This window comes from Rhamphochromis longiceps, linkage group LG22, assembly GCF_057381845.1.
Source record: "Rhamphochromis longiceps isolate RC_006_pf linkage group LG22, R_longiceps_female_GT1.1, whole genome shotgun sequence".
Classification (NCBI taxonomy): domain Eukaryota; kingdom Metazoa; phylum Chordata; class Actinopteri; order Cichliformes; family Cichlidae; genus Rhamphochromis; species Rhamphochromis longiceps.
The window spans coordinates 4,356,704-4,379,798 of NC_140577.1; the positions used below are offsets into that span (position 1 = coordinate 4,356,704).

Genomic DNA, 23,095 nt, shown 5'->3' on the forward strand with positions numbered 1-23,095 from the left:
AAGCTCGCAGGAGGGATGGAGCTTATCCCGGCTGTCGTAGGACGTAAGGCAAGGAACATCCTGGACAGGTTGGCAGTCTTTCACAGGGCTACGGTAGACACTGAATGTCTGAGCACAAAGACACCTCTAAATATTAATGTACTTCTACTATCCCAAAAATATTAGCGTAAGCTCCACAGTATGGTTTGGAAAGAAGTCACACAGTGTTTTAGAGATTCCTGGGATAAAAACAGTACACGTCTGTTGAATTTGTTTTAAGGCGTTGAATTTTCTGTTCTGTTAGATGCCAATACGGCATAGAGTGTGCACTGAAACTGGTGCATTGAGCTACTGGCTTGGGCAATACTGGATGCCTAGATACCATCATTCATAATTCATGCTCTGGTTTTTTTTTATTTCACTCACTGGTTAAGTTTAAATACAAAAAACGTGCTTTGTTGGGTTTACGAGAATCACCATACAATCACCGCCCTGTACAAAAGTTAAGACACCAGCAGCTCTGACAAACTGGTATAATCAGGTAAAAGATCGCACTGCAGTGTGGTGAGGTATGGCCATCTGAACAGGGCGTAAAATGGAGGAAAAACAGGATTATTAGTCTACGCTCAGTTACTTGTCCATGAAAAGGCAAATGGTAATTGCTTGTCTGTGACCCCAACCTCCAGTTACTTTGTGTCTCACCACAGAAAGCCCACACTACCTGCTGTTGTAGTTTATGAGGGAAAAGATTGTCTTATTAAATTGTAACTGGCATGTTTCCTTAACAGATGCTGGGATTGTTCCAAATTCAGATAATTTAAACTCTTTTTTTGTTCCCAACAAACAGTCTTGTTTTTGATAACAGAGAAGGAGAACTATACAACCTTTGCAGCCATCTATGAACTTTGTTATATTACCAGCTCATAGTAAAAGCACACAGACCTGTTACAGGCAAGGCAGAGACAGTTTAGATAAGCCAGTGAGTCAGAAATAATACTGAAGCTCCTACATAAAGAGGAAAATGAGTTAGAACCCAAGGAAACCAGTAACAGGTGGCCCGCAGCATCGGCAAGAGGAAAAACTAAACAAAGCAGATTAATGGCTGAAGAAAAAGGGGAAAATACAAACACTTGTACATGTAATGAATTTAAGGCAATAGTTCAGAGCCAAAACACAATTTAAAAATGGCTAAAACAAGACAGCTGAAGGAAATACCTGTTAAAAATGAATAAAAAGAAAAACAATTGATATCCAGAGTCCATCCTTCCACAAGAGCACTCAGAGAGCGCAACTACCCCCTAGGGGCAAAGGCTATGCTAGAGCATTGATGTTTTATGATGTTTTCATTACAATGTGCTGATGTCAGCCTGTTTTTTTATTACAATACGATGACATCGACGTTTGTTATAGATCATTTATGCTAATGTTAGCATTGGTAGTATAGGAATCCCCAATGAAGGCATCAGTATTGTTTTCATAGATCATTTGTGCTAAAGTCAGTGTTGGTGATACTGAAATTTACTGTTTTTGTGTCATTGTGAAGTCATATAGTAGTGTATATAAAAAAACTGTTATAACGAGATTAAAGAAAGACAGAAAGTGCTCGTGTCTAGGGATGGGTACCGGTATCCGGTGCCATTCTGACATAAACTGTAGTAAACAGACCGAAAAGCAGCGCACATTTCGGTGCTTTATTTCAGTGCTTTTGTTTTTTTCCTGAGATGTGATACACTTTGAATTCTAGCCAATCATTTTACGTTTCCGAGGATAGTAGGCGGGCCCAGGTACGTACGTTCTTTTAGAGCAGAGCTACAGATTAAAAATGCCCAAGGCGAAGCGGTCAAAGTCTGGCTGTACTTCACAGCAAAAGATGCAAACTCAGCAGCCTGCAACAAGTGCTTTAAGCTGATACTGTGATACTGTGCAAAGGAGGTAACACCTCAAATCGGATGAAACACCTGGCAACGCATAGCGTTTTTTTAAAAACCGAGAAATGCGCCGTATCTGATAGCTTGCTGCGAGACCTCACACCGAGCACATCTACTGCGGGTGTGGTGCCTGTTATCGGACCCGGAGTTAGCAACATCCCCCAAAAACCCGAAGAGGAGAGTCCTGGCCCCTAGCCCTGCCAGTGTAGCAGAAATGATGAGGATGATGATGGCAGCAGCAGCCGTTCTTCTCTGCGTGAGTAGCTTAATGTTGTTCGTGTGTAATTTACGTTGAGTAAGCTAACCACGTTATTACATTAATGCATGTAAGGTGAACTAGCAAACACCGTCGTAGTTAAATGCGGCTGTCTTCCTGTTTGATGGCAGATGCTCCCTTCACCCTGGCCAGAAAGGCTAAAATGACCAAAGAAAAAGTGGGAAACAGCTAAACATGAGAGGTTTTTGGACAAAGTTTGTGTTCTCCATTCTTTAAGCACCGGTTCGAGCACCGTTTAAGCACCGGCACCGTTTCAAAAGTACCGGTTTGGTGCTGGTATCGGATAAAACCTAAACGATACCCATCCCTACTCGTGTCCCCAAGTGACTCATATGTTGCTTTAAAGTTTGTTGATGATTCAATGGAAATTAAACTTTTTTCTAATTTGTGTGACCCTGACCTTTGACCTTGAAGCATTACAGCTTCTAGAAGCGATTTCAGCCAATTAAGCTTCAACCATATGGGTAAAGATACTCAAATAGACCATTTTAATAAGTAAAGTTGAGATTTTAATATGTATTCATGCAGGGTGTAATTTTGCAACACTGTGACATTATATGGCAAAAATTAAAACAGCACCATCTGTCGATGGATGGATGTATGGATGTGTGGATGGATGGATGGAGTCACACTGAGCTCTCCATGCCTTTTCTATAATATGATATTTTACTCTGTGTTTTAATGTAATTTTTTTCCAAGGTCAACTTTGATCTTAGGCACTAACATTGAAGATCAAACTTGAATCCTTGGCAAACCTAGGTACGCATATCCCCCAAGGCCTCTAGTGTATCCTTGTCAAGTTTGAACACAGTCCATAAAAACTGTTGATATGTTTTTACTGATTTTCACATCCTGACTTTGACCTGATTTTCACCAAAATTCAACAAACTCAAGCTGTTATTGTTTTTTACCATTACACAAAATCTGATCGTGATATCTTAAAAACTGTGGATGAAAGACTGCAAACTAACAGACAAACCAACAATATGGACTTCATGCTAAGGATGACTTCGTCTTACTACCAGGCACTAGTCAACCAAACAGAGAGCTGGGCTATAACACCAGGATCTGATTGCAACAGAAAGAAAACTCCCTAAACATGGTTCAAGAGTTCCATTTTCCACATACCTGCAACCAGAATGAGAAACAACACCAAGAGAAACTGAACAATGGATTTCAGGTGTTCCTTAAAATCAAGCTCTGAATGGAGAGCTAAAGGAAGAATCAAGGTTAATGCTGTGTTCAAAAGCACTACTCGGGCGAGGAACATATTTCTGAGAATTCCCCAGCACAGGACCAAAATAGTCCACTTTAGATGAATTTGCACTAAGGCAAATACACCATGTTATTTGATGTCTGATGTCTAGAAGAGTTCAAGGTTGCATGTTCATGTTTAAACAGTTTTAAGTGATATTTATTTGGGTTTAAACAGGTCCACCTTTTGTCAGGTGTATTCTTGTCTAGTTCTGACTCTAATCTCCCAGTAACCTTCAGATTGAAGCATTTTTAGTGACAATTTCAGATTTATTGATACTGACTGATACTGTTGGGATATGTGTTAACCTATCAATATAAAGGAAAGAAATATATATATAGAGAGAGGGAACTACAAGCGCTGAGAAAGTGCAACAGGAAAGAAAACCAGCAGAGAGGAAAAGGTGGAAAGGTGTCTCACCCAATAATTAAAACAAAGAAAGTGAATATATGTGTGAGCCAGGAGAGCGAACGAGAGGGAGCCATTGCCAAAATTGAGACCAGGAAACTCGACAGATGGGAAGGTGACAAGTCGATCTTGATGAGCAACAAGAGAAGGTGTGAAAAGGAGGGAAGGAAAGGCAGGGAATGGCAGATGAGAAAAGTCCCGATATTTCTCCATTACAGTTCCTGTCTTTCATTGCAATTGTTTTTTATTGAGAGGCATAAAGGTTGCAAAATCATGTGATAGCAAAAGCAATAAAGTCACATTTTACCAGTTTGATCAGATTAAATGTGTGTAGATTTCATCCTCAACATAAACTGTGCAAACAAGTCCCATCTCACATCACTAATTAGGATTTTATTTGACAGTAACTTTGGCCTCCAGCTCCCAGAGATCTCATCTGATTACATTTCCTGTTTCAGTTGAGTCACTGTGAGTCACTGGTACATCTGACAGCAACCTACATGTTTGTCACCTATATTTTTAGATTTATTTACACTGTTTACACTTCATAAATGCCACTGTTAGCTATTGGCACTGTAGGTTTAAGTGTTAAATGAATATATACTGTAGTTTTGAAAAGGACAGTGAAATGCTTTAGTTAATGTAATCAGAAGCTCACCTGCTGTGTGATGGCATGATCAAAAAATAACTAAGAAGATTTAAAGGACAAAGTGATGCAGTTTCTGAAATCTTGCAGAAGTCAGGGGGAGAGTTTAGACAGGTTTTCCGGTTATCCTGAAAGATTGTGGTTAATCAAGCTCACGTGGAGTGGTTATTAAAGAGTGAGATGGACAGCGAGCATGTGGCATGACACTCCTCCGCTCCAGATGAGCAGTCAGTCCCCCTGAGGGTTTGAGGTGACTGGATAAGCTTCAGTCTGACTCTTCCTCCTCCACTGTCTCCCTTTACTCCCACCACTTTTGGCATCATCTTCTTCCTGCTCTCCTGTTTGTATTTCACGTTGCCTTATTTCTTCCTCATGCTCTTTTTTCCAGCTTCCTCCCCTGCTTTAAGTTTTCCCTTTCTCAGCCTTTTTTTAATCTACAACTTTTTTCCTATTCTGACCTTCCTCTTCGGCTTCATCTCATTAGGTTTTTGCATTAAGCTTTATCATTTGAGTGAGAAACAATACGCTATATTGCAATTAACGGCAGCTACTTATAACACAGTACCCATTTTCTTCCATCCCTTCTGCCTTCTTGCCTGCATGTTATGGCCTACATTCTGCTTGTCTGTGTTTCTATATTTAAGCTAATGCTTTGATTTAGTGAAAATTACAACATGCAATTTGAAAAACACAAATAGAACTGTCAAACGGAAAAGATGTGCTCCTTTACGGTGATTTTTCTTATTAGACAGAACACATCCTGGCTGTCCTATTCTGGTCCTCCCGACTCACTGTCTCCCTTCTGTCCAATCCTCCTCTAGACACCCCCCCCCCCCCCCCCTCAGTCCACACTTGTGCATTTTACTTATTCAGTTACAATGCACTGCATGTCTCAGCTGTCTGAAGGCATTAAATCCTTTTTAAGCCAATCCTTCCTACTTTCCCTGCATGTCAGATGAATGAAGTGTCTTTAATCGCCATGCTCAGAATGACTGGCTTTTACCCGGATTCACCTGGGTGAGTTTTTAAAAAGCCAGGAGTTAGTGTTTCTTTCAGTCCTGCTAAAGTAGCTTTTTCCCCCTCATTAGTCTGGTAAAAGGATTCTGATTATTGGAAAAGGTGAAGTGACAGTTTTAAGTTTAGGCCTTTATAAAGTGAGGTTTAGGCTAATTCATTGGTATTCAGTTGCTGAGCAGGTGGCGATGTACTGCTTCGGGTACAGGTGAGACAAGGGACAGAGCTCGACTATCATCACAGATTGAGTTGAGGATTCTCTAAGGGCATGTCTGAGCAAGTCATTTGAAAATGTACAACTGTAAAATAGCTGATATGTGCTATCCACCCTTGTAATGAATGTTTTAAGTAAAAGTACCCAAAGGAAAATAGCCCATGTGAGGATTATGATATATTAGTATTACCCATGCATTAATATAAAAGCAGCATTTAGCTTTTGTAATTGATGAAAATACAGTATACCTGCTGTATATCAGGTTTGGTCTGTACAAAAACCAAAAAACCCACCAAGACTGCAATTCTGCTTCATCCAACCAATAAGCAAACTCTCTAAATTAGAAAAATAATGAAAATGAAATGCTCCAAATCCCCAAATATACAGTATACGGTTATTGCAAAAGGAATTTTTGTGCAATAATACTTCTATATAGTCTCAACCTAAGATCTCCAAGTAATTCATTCAGTACTAATGTATGCTGTTATGGCCACCTGCTTAACCCTCTCGAGGCAGGTGTTGCCGATTTGCAACAGTTAAAAACTAACAACCTGATTACCCCACATACATATTTTATGAGTTTTTTTTTTACTCAGAAGTACCACTGCAGGACTTGGTTGTGCATTAGCAAAAAAAAGTTTAATTTGAGCCTGAGAGGGTTAATATTGTGCTCTGGCCCATTGACTCCACAAGGTCCCCAAAGGTGTGCTGCGATATCTGCCACCAAGATGTTAGTAACAGATCCTTTGAGTCCCGTAAGTTGCGAAGTGGGGGCTTCATGGATTAAAACTGTTTGTCCAGCACATTCCACAGATGCTTAATTGGATTGAGATTTAGGGAATTTGTGAGCCAAGACAACACCTCAAACTCACTGTTGCGCTCTTCAATCCATTTGTGAACCATTTACATTCTGTGGCAGTGCGCATTATCCTGCTGCAAGGCCACAACCATCAGGGAACACCATGAGAGGGTATATACGGTCTGCAACAATGCTTAGGAAGGTACTACGTGTCAAAGTAACATAACGTGGAAGGCAGGACCCAAGGTTTCCCAGCAGTACACTGCCTCTGCCAACTTGAGCTCTTCCCATAGTGCATCCTAGTGTCAAGTGTTCCCCAGGTAGGCGACGCACATGCGCAGCTATCCACATTGCTCCGTGGTCCAGGTCTGAAGTTCATTGTTGTTGCAGCCATCGTTGGTGCTTTTAACAGTGGACAATGGTGAGCGTGGGCACCCTGACTGTTCTGCAGCTTTGCAGCCCCATATACAAAAAATTCCAATGCGCTGTGTACTCTGACACCTTTTCTATCAGAATTAGCATCACATTTTTCAGCTTTTGGAGCTAAAGTGGCTCATGTGTGGGACTGGATAGGCCAGCCTTTTCTCCCCACGTGCATCAGTGAGCCCATTGGTGGTTCACCACTGTTCCTTCCTTGGACCAGATTCTTCCTTTTGCCAGATATTGATTACTTAATACCAGGAACACCCCAAAAGAGCTGCAGTTTTGGAGATCCTCTGACCCAGTTTTCTAGCCGTTACAATTTTTCTCTCATCAAACTCTTAAAGCTTAAATCTCTGCACTTACCAATTTCAGTGTTATTTACTTCATTTGTCAGTACTCATAAGGTTACGTTTGATCAGTGTATATCTGGTTAAATAGCTCAGTGCGTCTGACTGATAAAAATAGTAGATTGAAAAGAAGCCTCTATCATTTGAAGATTTGAAACTTAAGTAAACAAAGATTGCAACTTCATACTTCAGTAAAGCATTTAAACCACTGTAACTGTCACTTACAGTACTGTTTACAGCACTAAGTACGGTAATGTTTAAGCGCTGCACTGTTTGTAAATTGATTAACAAACCCATAGCCTGCAGGTGCATTTTCTCAGTACTGTATCTTTAAAACAGACACAGCAGTAGAAGACTGTACAATGGTCAGGCACTATAACAACAGCTGCTGAGGCTGAGCAAAGAGAGGGGGCAGAAGATGCTTGCATCACTTTACTTCACCTCCTTTTGACACACCTTGAGGGCTTAGGGACTCACAGTAGACTAGAAAACTCCCATCAGCCAAATATTCTAACCCAAAATGTGTTGAGTGTTTTTATTCTTTATTATTCGAAATAGCAACAACTGCAGACAACACATTCATCATCACGCTTAATACTGATGTAGATAAACATCGGCCGGTGGTGGAGACCAAACCCACCTACGGCTAAACACTGAGAACACCAAGGACATGGTTATCAAGTTCAAAAAGTTCTCTCACCCCCGATTGAAGACCAATATGAAGTGTAGATATATTGAATCGGTGGAACATCTTATAATATAAATACTTTGAATTGGTCATTGATAATAATTTGATGCCAATCTGGAGGCAGTTGTCAAGAATCGCTATCAATGCCTGTAATTATTGAGTAAGTTGCACATATTTAATGTAGGTAGAGAAATGATGACTCTATTGCTCGGTTTGGAAATGTTAGAACCAAAGATAGCACAACAGGCAGCAAAGTAACAGGCCTCCCACAGAATCCACTACCTGCAATATATGAGCTGCAGGTAGAAAGACCCGAGCGACTGAGGAGAGTCACAGAGCCAGACCCACCCAGCTGCTTCCTTCAGGCTGCAGATACAGAACACCATGAGTAAGTGTAATAAGACCAAAAAGACTTTGTTCCCCATGCACTTGTTAAATCAGTTTATGTTAAATCTGAACCCTACCGTCATGTGTTTTTTATAACTGCAGGACTATGTCTTATGATTTAGTATTGTTTTTATTTTTGTAAAATATATATATATGGACGATTTCTTGAGACCTTTCTGTAAAACTAATTTCCTAGTCGGGACAATAAATCAGTGAATAAATGAATGGAAACAATCTATACTAGACTGTTTTCTTGGCATTTCACACATGACTTGTTCTCCCCATCGTGCTGTTAAAGTTACTCATCACACTTTCTGTTTAATTGCATCTGCTTTGTCAGTATCTTCTCAAATTTTAACATTTTAATAGATTAAGAAATAATAATAACAATAAAAACATTGTTAAACGGGGCATCAGGCTGAACAATTGTGTAACTTCCCACTGTTAGTAGGGAATGCTGCACTCCAGCCAAACACTAGCTCAGCAGGACCCTGGCTGGCCCTCCATGCTCCATGTGATCTAAAGAAAACTGGTTTGCAATCCTCAGAGGTAGCTTTTTCCAAAAATTGCATCCTTTGTCAAAATTATCAGAAGAAAAAAAAAAAACTAAAAATGTAGAAATTCTTGGCTGTTGATGCAATTTTTTCTCAGGAATGTGTGAAGTAAATGATGTAAGATGTGCACTTTGGAATCATCATCCTGTTGAGAAGCAACAATTTACCCACAAACATGTCTCGACTTGATCATTTTGGATGTTGCCAGAAGTGATGAGTGAAGGGTGCACCTGATTGCATGCATATACAGGAGTAATCACAAAGTACCCACAAGCTCATAGATGCCTTTCCTTATCTTCCAGTTTGCCTTGACAGGGATGTTACTTTTTTTGCAACAGGCAGGGTCGACCCGCGTTGAAAGACTGCACAGGGTTAACATTTCAGACAGTCTTTCATAGAGTCTTTGGTATCAAGTAAACTGAATCTTTTGGCTTGTAGCGTTAACAGAAATGTCACAAACCACTTTACCAGGAAAGTCCACTTTGCTGTCATTTATCTGAATGCTCTGTATGGACCCCTAATGGATTACACCAATGTAGTGCAACGACTGTCCAGATAAAACTCTTAAAGTCAAATTCATGCAGGTGGTTTGACAATAAAATGGCATTTTTTTACCCATTTTTTTTACTTTTGGAATCCTTTGTAGCTGAATAAATTCAAGTTGCTGAAAAACAAATCTTTTGACATTGTTAATACTCTTTATCACAAATGCGCATCTTTGAATAAAAGCTAAAGTCTTGCTTGTCACGGCATGTTTTGAAATGTAGTTTATTTCAACTTTTTATAAGTTTTGTATTCCAGTGAGTTTACAGCACTGACTGAATGTCATTGTTATGGCTCGATCTGTTGTGCTGTACGTGTTCGCATTCTGCACTGCTGCTGTTGTTTGCAATCTGATGGCTGGAAGCTGCAAAATGATTTCCAAGCAGACAGCCAAATCACCATCATCATCGTTGTTATCGCTGCCTTTGTCTGCTGTCATCTACATCTTCAATTTACTCTCTCTCTCTTCCCTCATCCATCCGTCCTCTCGACTCTCTTCCAGCTCTGCCTGCCAAACTTCCATCTCACACGTTCCCTTTCTTTCAGTCCCCTCCTTTTCTTCTTTCTCCACATCCTGATATTTGTGTGGCAAAGTCTGTCTACACAAGCAGCTGGTTGTTCACTTTTTTGGATGAACACAGCTCTGTAGCAATAGTTGTGTATTATGTGTTTTACTCACTTGTCAGAAACAAAGAGTAGAAAGACTGACTAATGGAGATTGTTATGAAGCAAAACGGCTCCAAAACATCCTTTTTCCCCACCTGATTTTTCATAGGATGAGAGTTGGCTGAATGCAGCAGCCACACAGAAGAAATTTATGCATGGAGTGGGAATCTGGCATACCGTTTTCCCAGTGGGCTGACACACTTTTGGGCCAATGGGCTGGCTTTAAGGGCCCCTGTGCAGCTGTCGTACAAATGCTGACAGCAGCCCATTCGATCATTTTCATTACCGACACTGGATTGCCCAATCAAATCTCTTAATGCAATTAGCCCCTCCCCTACCTTGGCTGTGCAGATCCATTAATAAGCCCAAAGCTAAGGGTTCCTTCTGTATAAAAACATAGATAGCATGAATTTATTTCATGGTTTAAATCCTGAACCATGAAATAACCGCGAGGAAATTCAAATTTCTTTAATAATGGACAATTGCTAAATCAAAACATTAAAAAAAAAATGCAAATATGAATTTTCATTTGTTTTATATCTCTTACATCTGTCATTTGTTGCAATTTATTGTTTAAAAATGTATTGAGCAATTTATTTAGAAGAAAACTCAGGAAAACTGTATCAAATATGACATACGAGGGATTAAGGGGTTAAAAAGGTACGAGTACTGTAACACTACTTTGCAGCTTTTAAAAAAACAAAAGCAAACAACAAGCATCGCACGGGAGGCATTTTCAGAAAGTGCTTCACAACAGATTGCACGATCAGTCATGAAGGAGCATTTATTCCTATAATGGCTCTGAATCGAAACACAGATAAAAAACTGAATATAAAACAAATTCATATCATTTCAAGGTCAAACATTTTCCACTCATCAGCTTTTAGGCTATTCACTGCTTCCACCCTACTGAATGTCATCTGGGGGTTTTGAAAAATCCTCCTCAATCAGTGTTTTTGCGCTGTTTGTGACAAGGTTGACAAATTCAACAGTGGAAATATTACACCAGTAAAAACAGGTATCAACTGCCACACCATGTCTTGTAGTTTAAAAAGCATGTAGCTTTATTATTTGTTTCTCTGGCACAGAGCATGACGGTATAGTAATGGTAGCATTAATGGTGTTGTGAAGAACATATTTATGTTTGGAGTTGTTTTAGTCTGAAGAAGATTCAAAGTGAAGAATTAAATAAAGCTGGTCTTAATGGAGGTTTCTTTTGAATTTGATAACCTTGAAGGCCGAGTACAGTCGTCATCCTCACTGTAGAAGCATGATTGGACTTTTATTTATTTAAATACTTTATGCTCTTTGCTCAGAAGAGCCTCGTAGTTTGGTTTGAGGAGGTGATCATGAGCATTTTTTCTTTGCCAACTGTTTTGTGCACAGAGGCAATAATGGGAAGTAACTGCAAACTGAGCAAACAGCTTTTATTTATTTATTTAGTTGTTTATTTTTTTCCAAATAGGAAGTGGAGGATTTTAACTGTAACCACATGAATTTAATCTAGATTAAATAGTCAAACAGTCTATTTGATGTCTTACTGTGCTTTGCTAGGGTCATTTTACAGCTTTCACTGTGTAACATATTTATTTGGATTCTTTTTCTTTCTCCCAAACCAATCTTTCCGTTTACGACTGGCAAAGAAATTTAATTTGTAAATCTGTGGGCACTGCTCATCTCTGACAGCACAGTTTATTAACCATCAGTAAAGATTTACACATAGATTTTTTGCCCCTTCTCAAATGTCGCTTGTTTAGCTTGGTATATAAAGTAGGTTTAACTGCATGTGAGCTAAACTGTATTGAATTGCATTGGATTTCATCAGCCCTAACTTCTAAAATGACAAGTTGAACTTTCAAGATTTCCAGTGGGCTTTTCATATATTACTATTAATTCACAATTAAGTGTTCCCAAGTTGTTTGCATGTGAATAAGGCCACACAGCAGCTAAAAACAGGTTACGTTTTATTTCGCAGTGCCACTTCAGTCAGAGCAGAGATATTTTTGGAAAGGTGTATATCTCCCCGGGGGGGAAAACTCTTCATGTGTTACAGGTGTCGTTCATGCAGCTGTAGCGAGGACTATCACTGCCACTCGATGAGAGTCCCATGAGCCTCTGCGCCCGTCAGCGTGACAGACAGCCCTGCTGCTGATGGAGAGCAAGATTCTGAAGGGCATGAAATGTTTTGCCGAGTTTAAAATGAACCTGCTCACTTCATTAAAGAGTGCAGGCAGGCAACCTGTGGTAACCATCAATCTGCAGTTGATCTGCTCGTCTGTGCAGGCAAGATTTCCCTGATATTGTCATCAATCTGTCATATACGTACAAACTACAACTGCTTTTTCTTTCTTGTGGTTAAGTATTGTAATTTAGACTTATTGTTGAGTCTCTCCTTAAACCTGCCTCGTGTTTCACTGGGTTAATGTGGCAGAATTGTTTTGTTTTGTTCACTTGTCAGTTCATTTTCTTGCTCAAGGAGCACAAGGCTTACAAAGCTCTGTGCTACCACCTGGATTGATGATAACTCGTATGGGCAGTTACAAATATAAAAAAAAAAACAGAATGTGGGAGTAAAGTGGTGGGGTTAATACCCCCCTTGACACCTGTACCTGCAAACTCAGAAGTGTCAAAACTGTCATTCCTCCAGTGGCCACTAGTGGCTGGGTGCAAAGGTTGTTTCCTGTAAATGTCCATGAAAAAATGCCCAACTTCACAGGACAAATAAACAGCTTAGCTATTTTGAGTTGTTGAACTGGAGCCTATCCAGTGTTTCTGTGTTTCTTTTAAAACATTATCTGACAAATATGACTTCCTGTGCAGTTAACAGTATAAGTATTGCTACCAAGATGCCTTCACTGAGCTATTTCTGCTCAGTGCATCTGCAGTAAGCCAACAAGTATTAATTGATGACTTAGTAATGCACCCATTAAAGTCATCACTGGGGACAAAACCCAAGATGCCTGATGCCATGATGCTAATTCAAAGCTTAAAAATGGTAGCCACAAACAAACCCATTCTCAAAGTGTCAGAGTCACAAATTCCATTGTTACCATCATTTTGATCTCAAACACCTGTAAATGTTTGTAACTGCATCTTTTGCAGTTTTACGGCGTTGAGAAAAAAAAATATCCCCAGACAGTCCGACATTACAATTTTTTTTTTTACAAACTATCCAAAAATGAACTTTGGAGTATTTAATACCAGCAACACATTTTGCTGTGACAGAGGCACGAGATATGAGAAACAGCTGGTGATGAAGACACAGCCACAACTCATTTAGTATTCTCGCTCAATACTTACACAATATTAATACATTGTTTTTGTACTTATGACTACACCAACTGCTTTCCATGCATATATTTCACTCGTCTTGATTAGCATGCAATTTAAATGCACTCTGGGGACTTTGGCTTTGCAGACAGCATACCAACACCATCCATCCACCCATTCATCCATCCACAAACAATACTAGATCCAAGTGTACAACAGTATATAAACCTTGAGGGGAAATGTTCAAAATCTGTTTAAAAACCAATAGCCGACGGAACAAATGACTTTCTTTTGGCATTACAAAGATGGAACCATCTGGAACTCCACGTTGTAAAAGATGGTAAGGGTCAAAATGATGGTCTGTGCCCTTGAAAGAACACTATACAGATGGAGAAGGTCTTTAAGTGTTACAGTTAATAGCAGTTAATTTGTGAATGCAATACAGCTGCACACAATTAACAAGCATACAGTAGCAGTAGTTACCAGACAGTTTCTGTAGCTCTGACACAGCTGAGAGTAAAACCCAACTCCACCACACAGTTCCCAGAGGGAACTGTGCCAAAGAGCAGGAGCAGTCAAACAAGCTTGTAGTTAAAAGTTGGACTTCTGCTATTTTATTTCTTTGCTTCACATATTTAAAGTCTCCCTGATTGTGAAGGGCAAACTGTCCTAAATGCAAATGGTAAATTTGGTTATAACCAGTTTGTCAACTCATCCATTGCACCTAATGTCAGTATATTCACAGTCAAACTAGAAATGCAGCCATTTGTGTGACACAGGGTACAATACTACACCTCACTCTCCTCACAAAATATACCAAACAGACATCAATATGGCAGTCTGTGTAAGCTGAAAACATTCCTCCTCCTCCATCGGACATGTAAGTATTACTGCTGCCCTGCATCTGCTGCCTGACATCAATCAGCGTCCACCATCACACTCAAATGTTATTTGTAACATATCTGCGTGTGATAAACCAAACTCTCTATAACTACCAAACTAACTATACTCTGCTGCTGTAATGAACCATTTCAAATGGAAGTCATCTGACTGAACTTAACGAACTTGAGTCTGAGTCAAGACTTTCCACTAAACACTGGAGAAAATATATTAGGTTTTAATCTGCATATAAACAGACTTTTAAAAGCATCTGAAAAGGTTTTCAGTATTTTAATATCATTATTAGCTGGTGTTTTAAGCACCAAGCAGTAGTTTCAACATCAGCAGTGCACAACTCAAAATACTCCCCACAAATCTATCAATTGTTTTCTTACATTAGTGAAGCTCTCACATATTTAAGTTTTGTCTTGAAACAAACAGCCCGTTTTTAAATAAACAACTGCATCAATTCAGTCATACAGAATAAAGGAGCACTAATGGACTAAGACTGAGAACGATGTTGCACAGTTGCTAAATCAGTCAACTATTTGCACGTTCCTTCATTATGCAATTTAATGGTCAATGCAAAGCAAAAACAATGTTTGCTTGACAGCATGATTGCAATGCACTCCAATCAGTCACTAAACTAAAAGACCTAATAGGTCAGCCTTTGACTCTTTGGGGCATGGGTAAATGATCCATGGGGGTGTCTTGTGATTTTTGGCACTGTGACAGTGTCAGCAAGTCCTGTGGGTCGTGTGGGCTGCGGTCTGGGGCCTCTGTGGATTGGTCTTATTTTGGCGGGTCCTGATCGGTTTTGGGTTCTGGGTAGTTTGGACGCCGTCTAAATGCCTTGGGTTCTTCGTGCTGTTCCCTGAGCTATTTCTCACATTGTCGTGCTGGGGGAGGCTGCTGGCACCAGTGTCAGTGAGTGGTCTTTGGAATGAGTGTCCTTGAGCTCTAACAGACAATTAGACAGATCTTATGTGTCAAAGTAGTATGAATGCCAGGGCCAAAGATTTCCCAGCAGCATATTGCATTGTAATGAGATGATCAATATTATTCACTTCACTTGTCAGTGTTTTTAATGTTGTGGCTGATTTGCGCAGTAAATCTTTAGCATTAACAAATGCAGAATGAAACCAGCAGTGAAAACATGGATTTTCTATGTGGAGTTTATCCATCTGTAAAATGTTGCTATAAAAACAAAGCAGCTGTTTTCAGGGCCAGAATGACTCAGCTCTCTGGGTTTGCTTTGAATGAGGACATTTGATTAAAACTGTTGGCAACTATTTGCCTTTCCATGCCGTTGCACTGTTTGCTTGTTCACTCTGATGCCAGTCACATTAGATTCTCACATACAGCAAACTTCAAAGTCACCCTCTGTCCCTCGCGCTTCCTGCCACTTACTTGATTCTGTCTGGCACTCGATGGGTCTGGTTGCCGTCGCTCTGACAGTTGCCAGCGTACTGCGCTCGGCTGGTGGCTCCCTGGTCCCTCCGCAGAGCCATTGCCCCATGGGTGAGGACAGAAACACCTTTGGCAATACGCCTGTAGGATTACAAAGAGAACAACATGAGACCGAGAGACTAGATTCGTTTTAAAGGTCTTTTTTTTTTACCTGATGGGGTCCCAGGAAATGCACAGATACTGGAGAGGACAGAGATTTAAGCTTGAAAAACTACTCAAATGCATATGACAACCTGAAATAATGAATGTGAATTCACAAAATAGATGACTCCTCCACTAGGTAAGCTGGAATGTGTACAGTTTTTTTTCAGTATTGTGGGAAACAGTTGTGCTGATTTGACCATTTAATATTCAGTTCAGGTTGTCTCTAGATGATTAGCCTCCCTGATGACCCATTGTAATCCCACTGGACTAATATAACCAAGTAGATTTATTTGATTATTTTATTTACTTTATTTACTTACTTATTTGCTTTCTCCACCCTATATTGTGTACAAATATTACTCATACCAGAAAAGATTTCGTTTCTTAGTCTTTTGCAGATTAATTGAATTACATTAGATCAAGCTACCAGGGCAAAAGAGATTATTCCATGACATATTTATCAGGTAGACATGAGAAAATATACACCTTCCAAAATAATAAAGAACTCTTTTTTTTTTTTTTTTTTTTTTTTTTTTTTTTTATTAATATTTTTGGATGGACAGAAACATTAATAAATAAATATACAACTGCAATAATCATACTGTCAGTTCTCTGTCCATTTCTAAACAAACAAACAAACTAAGACAAGCAAACAAACAACACACTAACACACAAAAAAAAAAAAAAAAAAAAAAAAAAATTACATAAATAAATAAAAAAATAAAATAAATAAAACCCAGGAGAAACAAAATAATACACCGCCTCCTGGAAAACATCAGCAAAAACAAAAACGAATAAGGGTAAAACCCCCTGGTGCAAAAAAAAAAAAAAACTTAGATTTAGAATTTAGAACTCTTTTTTTTTTAAATTTCAACTTCTAGAATCCTTTTGCACATGTTCAAGCAAGAGGTGCTGTTTTTTTTCTTATTTAAATACACTGAAATAGAAAAAAAAATATAAGCCTGTTTGATGGTCTCAGAAAACTATCACAACTATCACACTCAGTTCACTCATCATATGAAGGGAATTTTCATCCTTGGCAAAGGAATGTAGCCATTTAGTGCCGTTGTTTAGCTCTGCATTTCTGTTTTTGGTGTCTGAAGTGTCTAACCTACATCTAGTGGAAATCTTTCTACTCCTACATAGCTTGAATTCCAGTAGAATCATAGAGATCGTAACTTTAATGAGGTAAGCAGTGTTATAAAGGCTACTTTATAAATGTGCTTGGATGTCACTCTGGACATTGTAAGTCAGTTTGTAGTCAAGCAGCTGATGAATGTCCTAGTGACAGAAAGGCATAATAAAACAGCTGATAACAAGCCAATCCAAGCACAACTTCAATAAAAAAACTGAATATCCAGTTTCTAAATTTATTTGTGTGTCAAGTATTCTCAGTTTGACTTAATAAATATTAGCAGACTCGCTCTTTGTCTAAGGAAAATTTAATAATAGATCAGACTTTGATCTGCTGGAAGCTTTCCTGCAGCAAAAGGCACAGCTTTTAATGTGGCTGTAAAGTCAACACTGATTTGTAACTTGCATTAAAAAACAACAACTGCCACGTCTTACATCCTATCACACAGAATGCTGTTATTTATTATGGAAAATCCCCAAAAGTTGATGAAGACTACTTCAGACTGAACAAGTCACTTAAAGAGTGATGAAACGTTTCTCCTACTGAAAATGTTACATCCAAATGAACAGAATCAACTTTTTGGGAGTTCCTTACCTGGATGATTGAGCATGCATCAACATATTATGTAAAATAAACAGTACATCTTGTTCTAGTCTTGATGACAAGGCCTTCTACCAATTGAGCACGAAATGTGAATGCTGCCAGCTTCATAAAGCATTTCCATAATTCTGCAAATTACCACTTTAAAAAAGCTGGTGAGCAGGACAGTTTTGTAGCCATCACTCTTTCTTTAACGATTTAAATATGTTTAAAAATTTTAATGTGGTCCAAGTGTTAACTTTCTATTATTATGCTATTTTTTTTAATGATTTGCATTAAAAACCTGTTTTTCCTCAAGACAGGGTCAGATTTTTGATATGCAGTTATTATCGATGTTTTAGGTCAGGTCTTCATTTTACTTTCCACATCCTGAACTTCCCATGACCCTGTGATGTGAGTTTTGTAAGACTTAGGGCCTCGGCCTGCTCATTTTTTATATGACCACAGAAACTTGCCAACATAGACTTTACATTACCATGAACTGATTATGCATGCACCTGAGGCAGAAGATTTCAAGCACAGTTCAAACAAGTATAAGAGGAGTGACTACTCAACAGTCTCCAGCTGTACGCGTCTCTAACAGAGAGTCATGGCTTTAGACCTTTCGGGGCTAACACACTCATGGGGGGTAAAGAATGTAGGCTTTAATAATCACCCACTGGTCTGTTAAATATCATAAACAATCTTCTCATCTATGAGACATACTGTATTTCAGAATTAACATTTTTTTTAATGCTTTGAACCAGCAACAGTTTTTGTCCATGTGCCGACTGCAATAATGTATTTCTCTGTGACATGTGGAATACACATTATTTTAAAACAATACATCTCCTTTGAGGGCAGCAGAGGTTGCAGTGGTTAACACCATCACCTCACAGCAGCTGGGGCCTTTCTGTGTGGAGTTGTCCCACTGACTGGGTGGATTCTCTCCTCGTAGTCTGGCTTTCTCTCACAATTCAAAAAATGTCAAGTTAAGTTAACTAGTGATTGGTGGCCTTGGATGACTGGCTCTCTGTGTTAGCCCTGTAATGGACTGGTGACCTGTCTAGTCACTGCCTCTTGCCCATTGCTATATGATAGGCTTCAGCTCCCTGCGACCCTGAATTGGAAGGATGGATGACCTCTAAAGTGTCCGGCTCTTGGTTTCTGTGAAACAGGTTGCTGTGATGAGCTAATGTAAAGTCAAGAATGTTATCAAGGACAGTTCACAGAATTTACAACTTCAGTATCTGTACAATAGCCACAAATCCTTTTGTGGCTCACCCTTTGAAGTGAACCCTTCACAGGGCCAGTGGCTGCTCTTTCTCTGTACTTCACAGCCTCTTAGTACTTTTATAATTTTCCTAAGTTGCTTGTCAGCGCTGATATAAGAAATTCCTTTGTGACTAATACAGAATGACAGTGCAGTTGGTCTTCTGCTCACATCCCAGTCATTAGGATTTTTACGTCCTCCATTTTTGCATTTCTGTCATCTCTTTTTTGGGTTTAAATTTTCTTTTTTTTTTTCTCTAAATGACATCAGAAACAGCAGTATGCGACATTACGTGATGGCAGAGCTTCAGTTCATCCTTTGTCATTTTTTTTTTTTTTTTTTTTTTTTTTAAAATAAATAGGACAGGGGGAATGAATGAGAGAAAGAGGGGGAGAGAAAGAAAGAAAACCAAAGGGGAGAAGAGACAGTGAGAAGGGGGGGGAAGAGAGAGAAAAAAAAAAAGAACTCCTGGGTCACCTGTATGGAGAAAACAAAAACAAAAACAAAAAAAACAAACAGAGGAGACAGCAAACAACAAAGAGCAACATAATAATAGAGAAAACAAAGCACCATCACAATAAACTAGCTAGTCATAGATATCAATATTTACTAAATAATAAACGATATTGTGCAGCACGCAAGATAGACAGCGCACAGTGTGCTTTGAGGCAGCAGCCAAGAAAGCTTTAGTCCGCGTCTGTGAATACCCATGTGTGCATACCTGTGTGGATCAGCATGCTTGCATTCCAAGGGTTTCTCCATGTAATGATCTGCTAGGGAGTGTGGGGGGGCCACAGCCCCGTCCTCCAGGGTGTGAAGCGGGTATGGAGGAGATCAAAACTCCAGACATCCAGAGGCCCCCAGAACACAAGAGACCATGGAAGACCAACAGAGGGGCAGCCGCGCCACTGTTCCAGTAAGAGCTGAGGAGAGTCCCAGATGAGGGCTCGCCCAGCAGCCGCGGAGCAGAAGTCAGGGGGAGTTGCAGTGACGCGCCCGTGAGCTCCGCCGGCCCCCAGCTGTGCCTGAGTGACCGAGCCCCAGGCCGAGAGGCCGGGGGCACCCCACCTCCAAAGGGGCCCGAGCGAGCCCCAGGCCCCAGGCCCCGACAAGCGGCCGCCAAGGAGTGAGCCGGTGTGTACCCGGACGCCCACCCCCAGATACAAAGAACCACCAACACACCGACACCTGAGGGAGTCCGCCACCGGCAGGGGAAGTGGTGGTGGGTGGAGATAGGCCTCCAAACCTTGGAGGGCCTGAGGTGTCCCCAGAGAGGTGGCGTCTGATATCCAACCTGACATATAGACACAGACATACAGGCACACACAGACACAAACATCCATTCCCACCCTCATTCTCTCATAGTAAAAAAGAAATTTAACCTCAGTCAAGTTGAATTACAAACACCACTAAGTGCGGCACATTTTCTTACTCTTAAATCCCCCAAATTATTATCTAAAATATACAGAACACTTTCTAAATTAGATGAATCAATATCCCTTCCTACTGCAAAGTGGGAAGCAGATTTATCAGTCAACCTAGACCAAAACTTCTGGTCTCAGATTTGCTTAAAAACTTTTAAATTAATTAAAAATCCCAGTCTGCAATTAATACAATACAAAATACTTCATAGAGTGCACTATACAGGTCATCGGATGTTCAAGATGGGCTTTACATCTTCCAACAACTGCTCACACTGTCAAGGCAATACACCAGACAATTACATCCACGCTCTTTGGTTCTGTCCACCAGTGCAAAAGTTTTGGCGCGAGATATGTGAAGACTTATCAAAGTGTCTGAAATGTAACATTCCAACTTCCCCCTTAGTGTGTCTACTGGGCAGCTTAGATAATGTCACTTCAGAAAAGAATATAGCCCATATGATCTTCACTGCCCTATGCATAGCCAAGAAAACAGTCCTCATGAACTGGAAAAATAAAAATAATCTTAATTCTAACCAATATAGAAATTATCTATTAGATTACATTAGTCTTGACACAGCCTCTGCCACCACATTAGATCAATTGCTCTGGGCCCCTTTTATCAGCTCCATCACCTAGTGGGGGTGGGGGGGTCATAGTTTGGTCCCGCCTTCACTGTTGTGATTGGTGAGGGGGTAGGGACAGGCTTAGGGCGTCGGGGGGTTCCCCGGAGGCATCTTCCTTGGGGGGCTCAACCCGGGGTAGCGGTCACGTCCGGTTGGGGGCTCTGTTGGCTCTCAGGTGACTGTTTCCTCGCGGCTGCGTGCAGCGGGGCTAGGGGAGGGTCTGTGCTGGCGGACGTGGGTTACTGACCTGGCAACCTGGCTGCCCCTGGGTGGGTCCGGGATGGGCGTGAGGTTCTGGGGGCGCTCCGTCTCTGGGCTGGGGCCCGGGCCGGGCCTCGGGGGCTTGGGTCCTGGTTGGTGTGTTGCCGGGGTTGTGGGCGGGTGGGTGCATGGGGGCCCGGCCCTGGAGCAGGGTGCCGCCGGTGCGTCGAGCCGCCTGGGGGGCTCTTCAACTGGTGGGGGGGATGGTCACATCTTGCAGGAGCTTTCTTCTCTTCAGGAACTCTCTGCAGGAGGGGGAGATACAGGAGAGGTGGAGGAAGATCTCAGCCTGGGCGTTTACCGTCTTATGTAGTCTGGAAGATGTGTGGATGGTGGGGTGGGTGCAGTTTTCTCTGTGGTGGGGTTGGGTGGACTGTCCAGGGCTCTGTGGAGCCGGAGGGCGCTACTGCACTGGGCCCCGGTCTGATGGGCCTGGGCCCCCCTTCCCTGGCGGGTCGCGAAGGGTGGGAGTGCCTACTGGGGTCAGCGGGGGAGCTGGCCCCAGGGAGGGGTTACCTGCCCCTCCCTTCCTTCCCTCCCCATCTCCAGCTGCCTCCCTCTTCCCGCTCCTCCACAACCACCCACACATGCAGGGCCTTGGAGTGGGGGTATGTCACCAGGGTGCAGAGGAGGCTACCCCCCCCCGTCCCCTTCTGGCTGCCTCTGCCTCAATTTTATCCCACAACTTAGACATTCACATTATTCACACTCTCATTACACATACATATAGGATCTTGGGGGTGGGCACAATCACGGAGTCCAAATTACCATCAGGGTGTATACCTCACCCCTGACGTCGTTGCCCACCTCTCAATTTTAAATACACTTAGTCATTGAGGGCTAGCAGGAGGGACTATGCGCTTACCTGCTGCTCCTTGGCAGGTAGCTCCATGCCCTCCTGGGTTTTAATTGCACCTTAGAACACATATGCATCAACACTACAATGAGCGGGTGGAGGGAGGTTTGGAGTCTTCTCCCACCCCCATTCTCTGCGGCCTGCTGGAGCGGGAGGGCTAGTAGGAGGAGTTGGCCGTCCGACTGCGGTCTGGGGTGTGGGGCCTCCCTGCTGCTGCGGAGTCGGGGTGGTCTGCCTCTCCCCACCGCAGGGAAAAGGGTAACACCACCTGGGTCTGGGTGCAATTCCCCCCTCCAGGGGCAAGGGTACCTAGACCCGGTTTGTAGAGTACGCTTGGGGAGTGTGATCGTGTGTACAGCGTCTCTTTATGTCTGTCTCCACGTTGGTTGAGTGTGGAGTTTAAATTTTCTAAATTTTGCAGCAATGTCAACCATATCATAGCTACAGTGACAGCGCTTTTTGTGGCCATGAATTACAAAGTAAATGATTTGCGAGTTGTACAATGATAACATTTCTTTGTTGAATGGATTATCAAATAATACTTTTGGTATTTAGAAAAGCTCTATGAAATATCCATCATAAGCAGCAGCAGAAGTGTGGAAAACACTCAAAAGTATCAAACGCATAAACACCGATATAGTGACGGGGTTATTTTTCAGATTCATTCCATATACAACTGGAGAAGACATATATAGTGCATCCAATAATTGAAACATGGCAACAGTGTAAACACTCAGCTCCAGGCTTCAATTACTAATCACTGAGCGGAAACCATGATGATTGCTCACTCCATCCAGGTAGAAACCTCACACTAGATATCAAGGAAGATGGGCTTCGTTTAGTATGGAGCTGTTTTCAATATTTAATGTAAATCTTGATCGTGGCTCAAGAGTTGGGAGTTCGCCTTGTAATTGGAAGGTCGCCGGTTCGAGCCACGGCTCGGACAGTCTCTGTCGTTGTGTCCTTGGGCAAGACACTTCATCTACTCCCTACTGGTGCTGGCCGATATGGCAGCCTCGCCATGTGTATATGAGTGAAGTGCATGTTAACCTT

At 41.3% G+C, this 23,095-nt stretch overlaps 1 protein-coding gene across 1 annotated transcript in view; it reads right to left on the reverse strand.

The window, feature by feature from the left end:
- grin2da (glutamate receptor, ionotropic, N-methyl D-aspartate 2D, a) overlaps positions 1-23,095 on the reverse strand; it is a 274,557-nt gene that overhangs the window by 112,590 nt on the left and 138,872 nt on the right. The window contains exon 6 of the mRNA XM_085395309.1: positions 15,688-15,828. Within this exon, the coding sequence (XP_085251435.1) occupies positions 15,688-15,828 (141 nt within the window). The remainder of the gene's footprint in view (positions 1-15,687; positions 15,829-23,095) is intronic.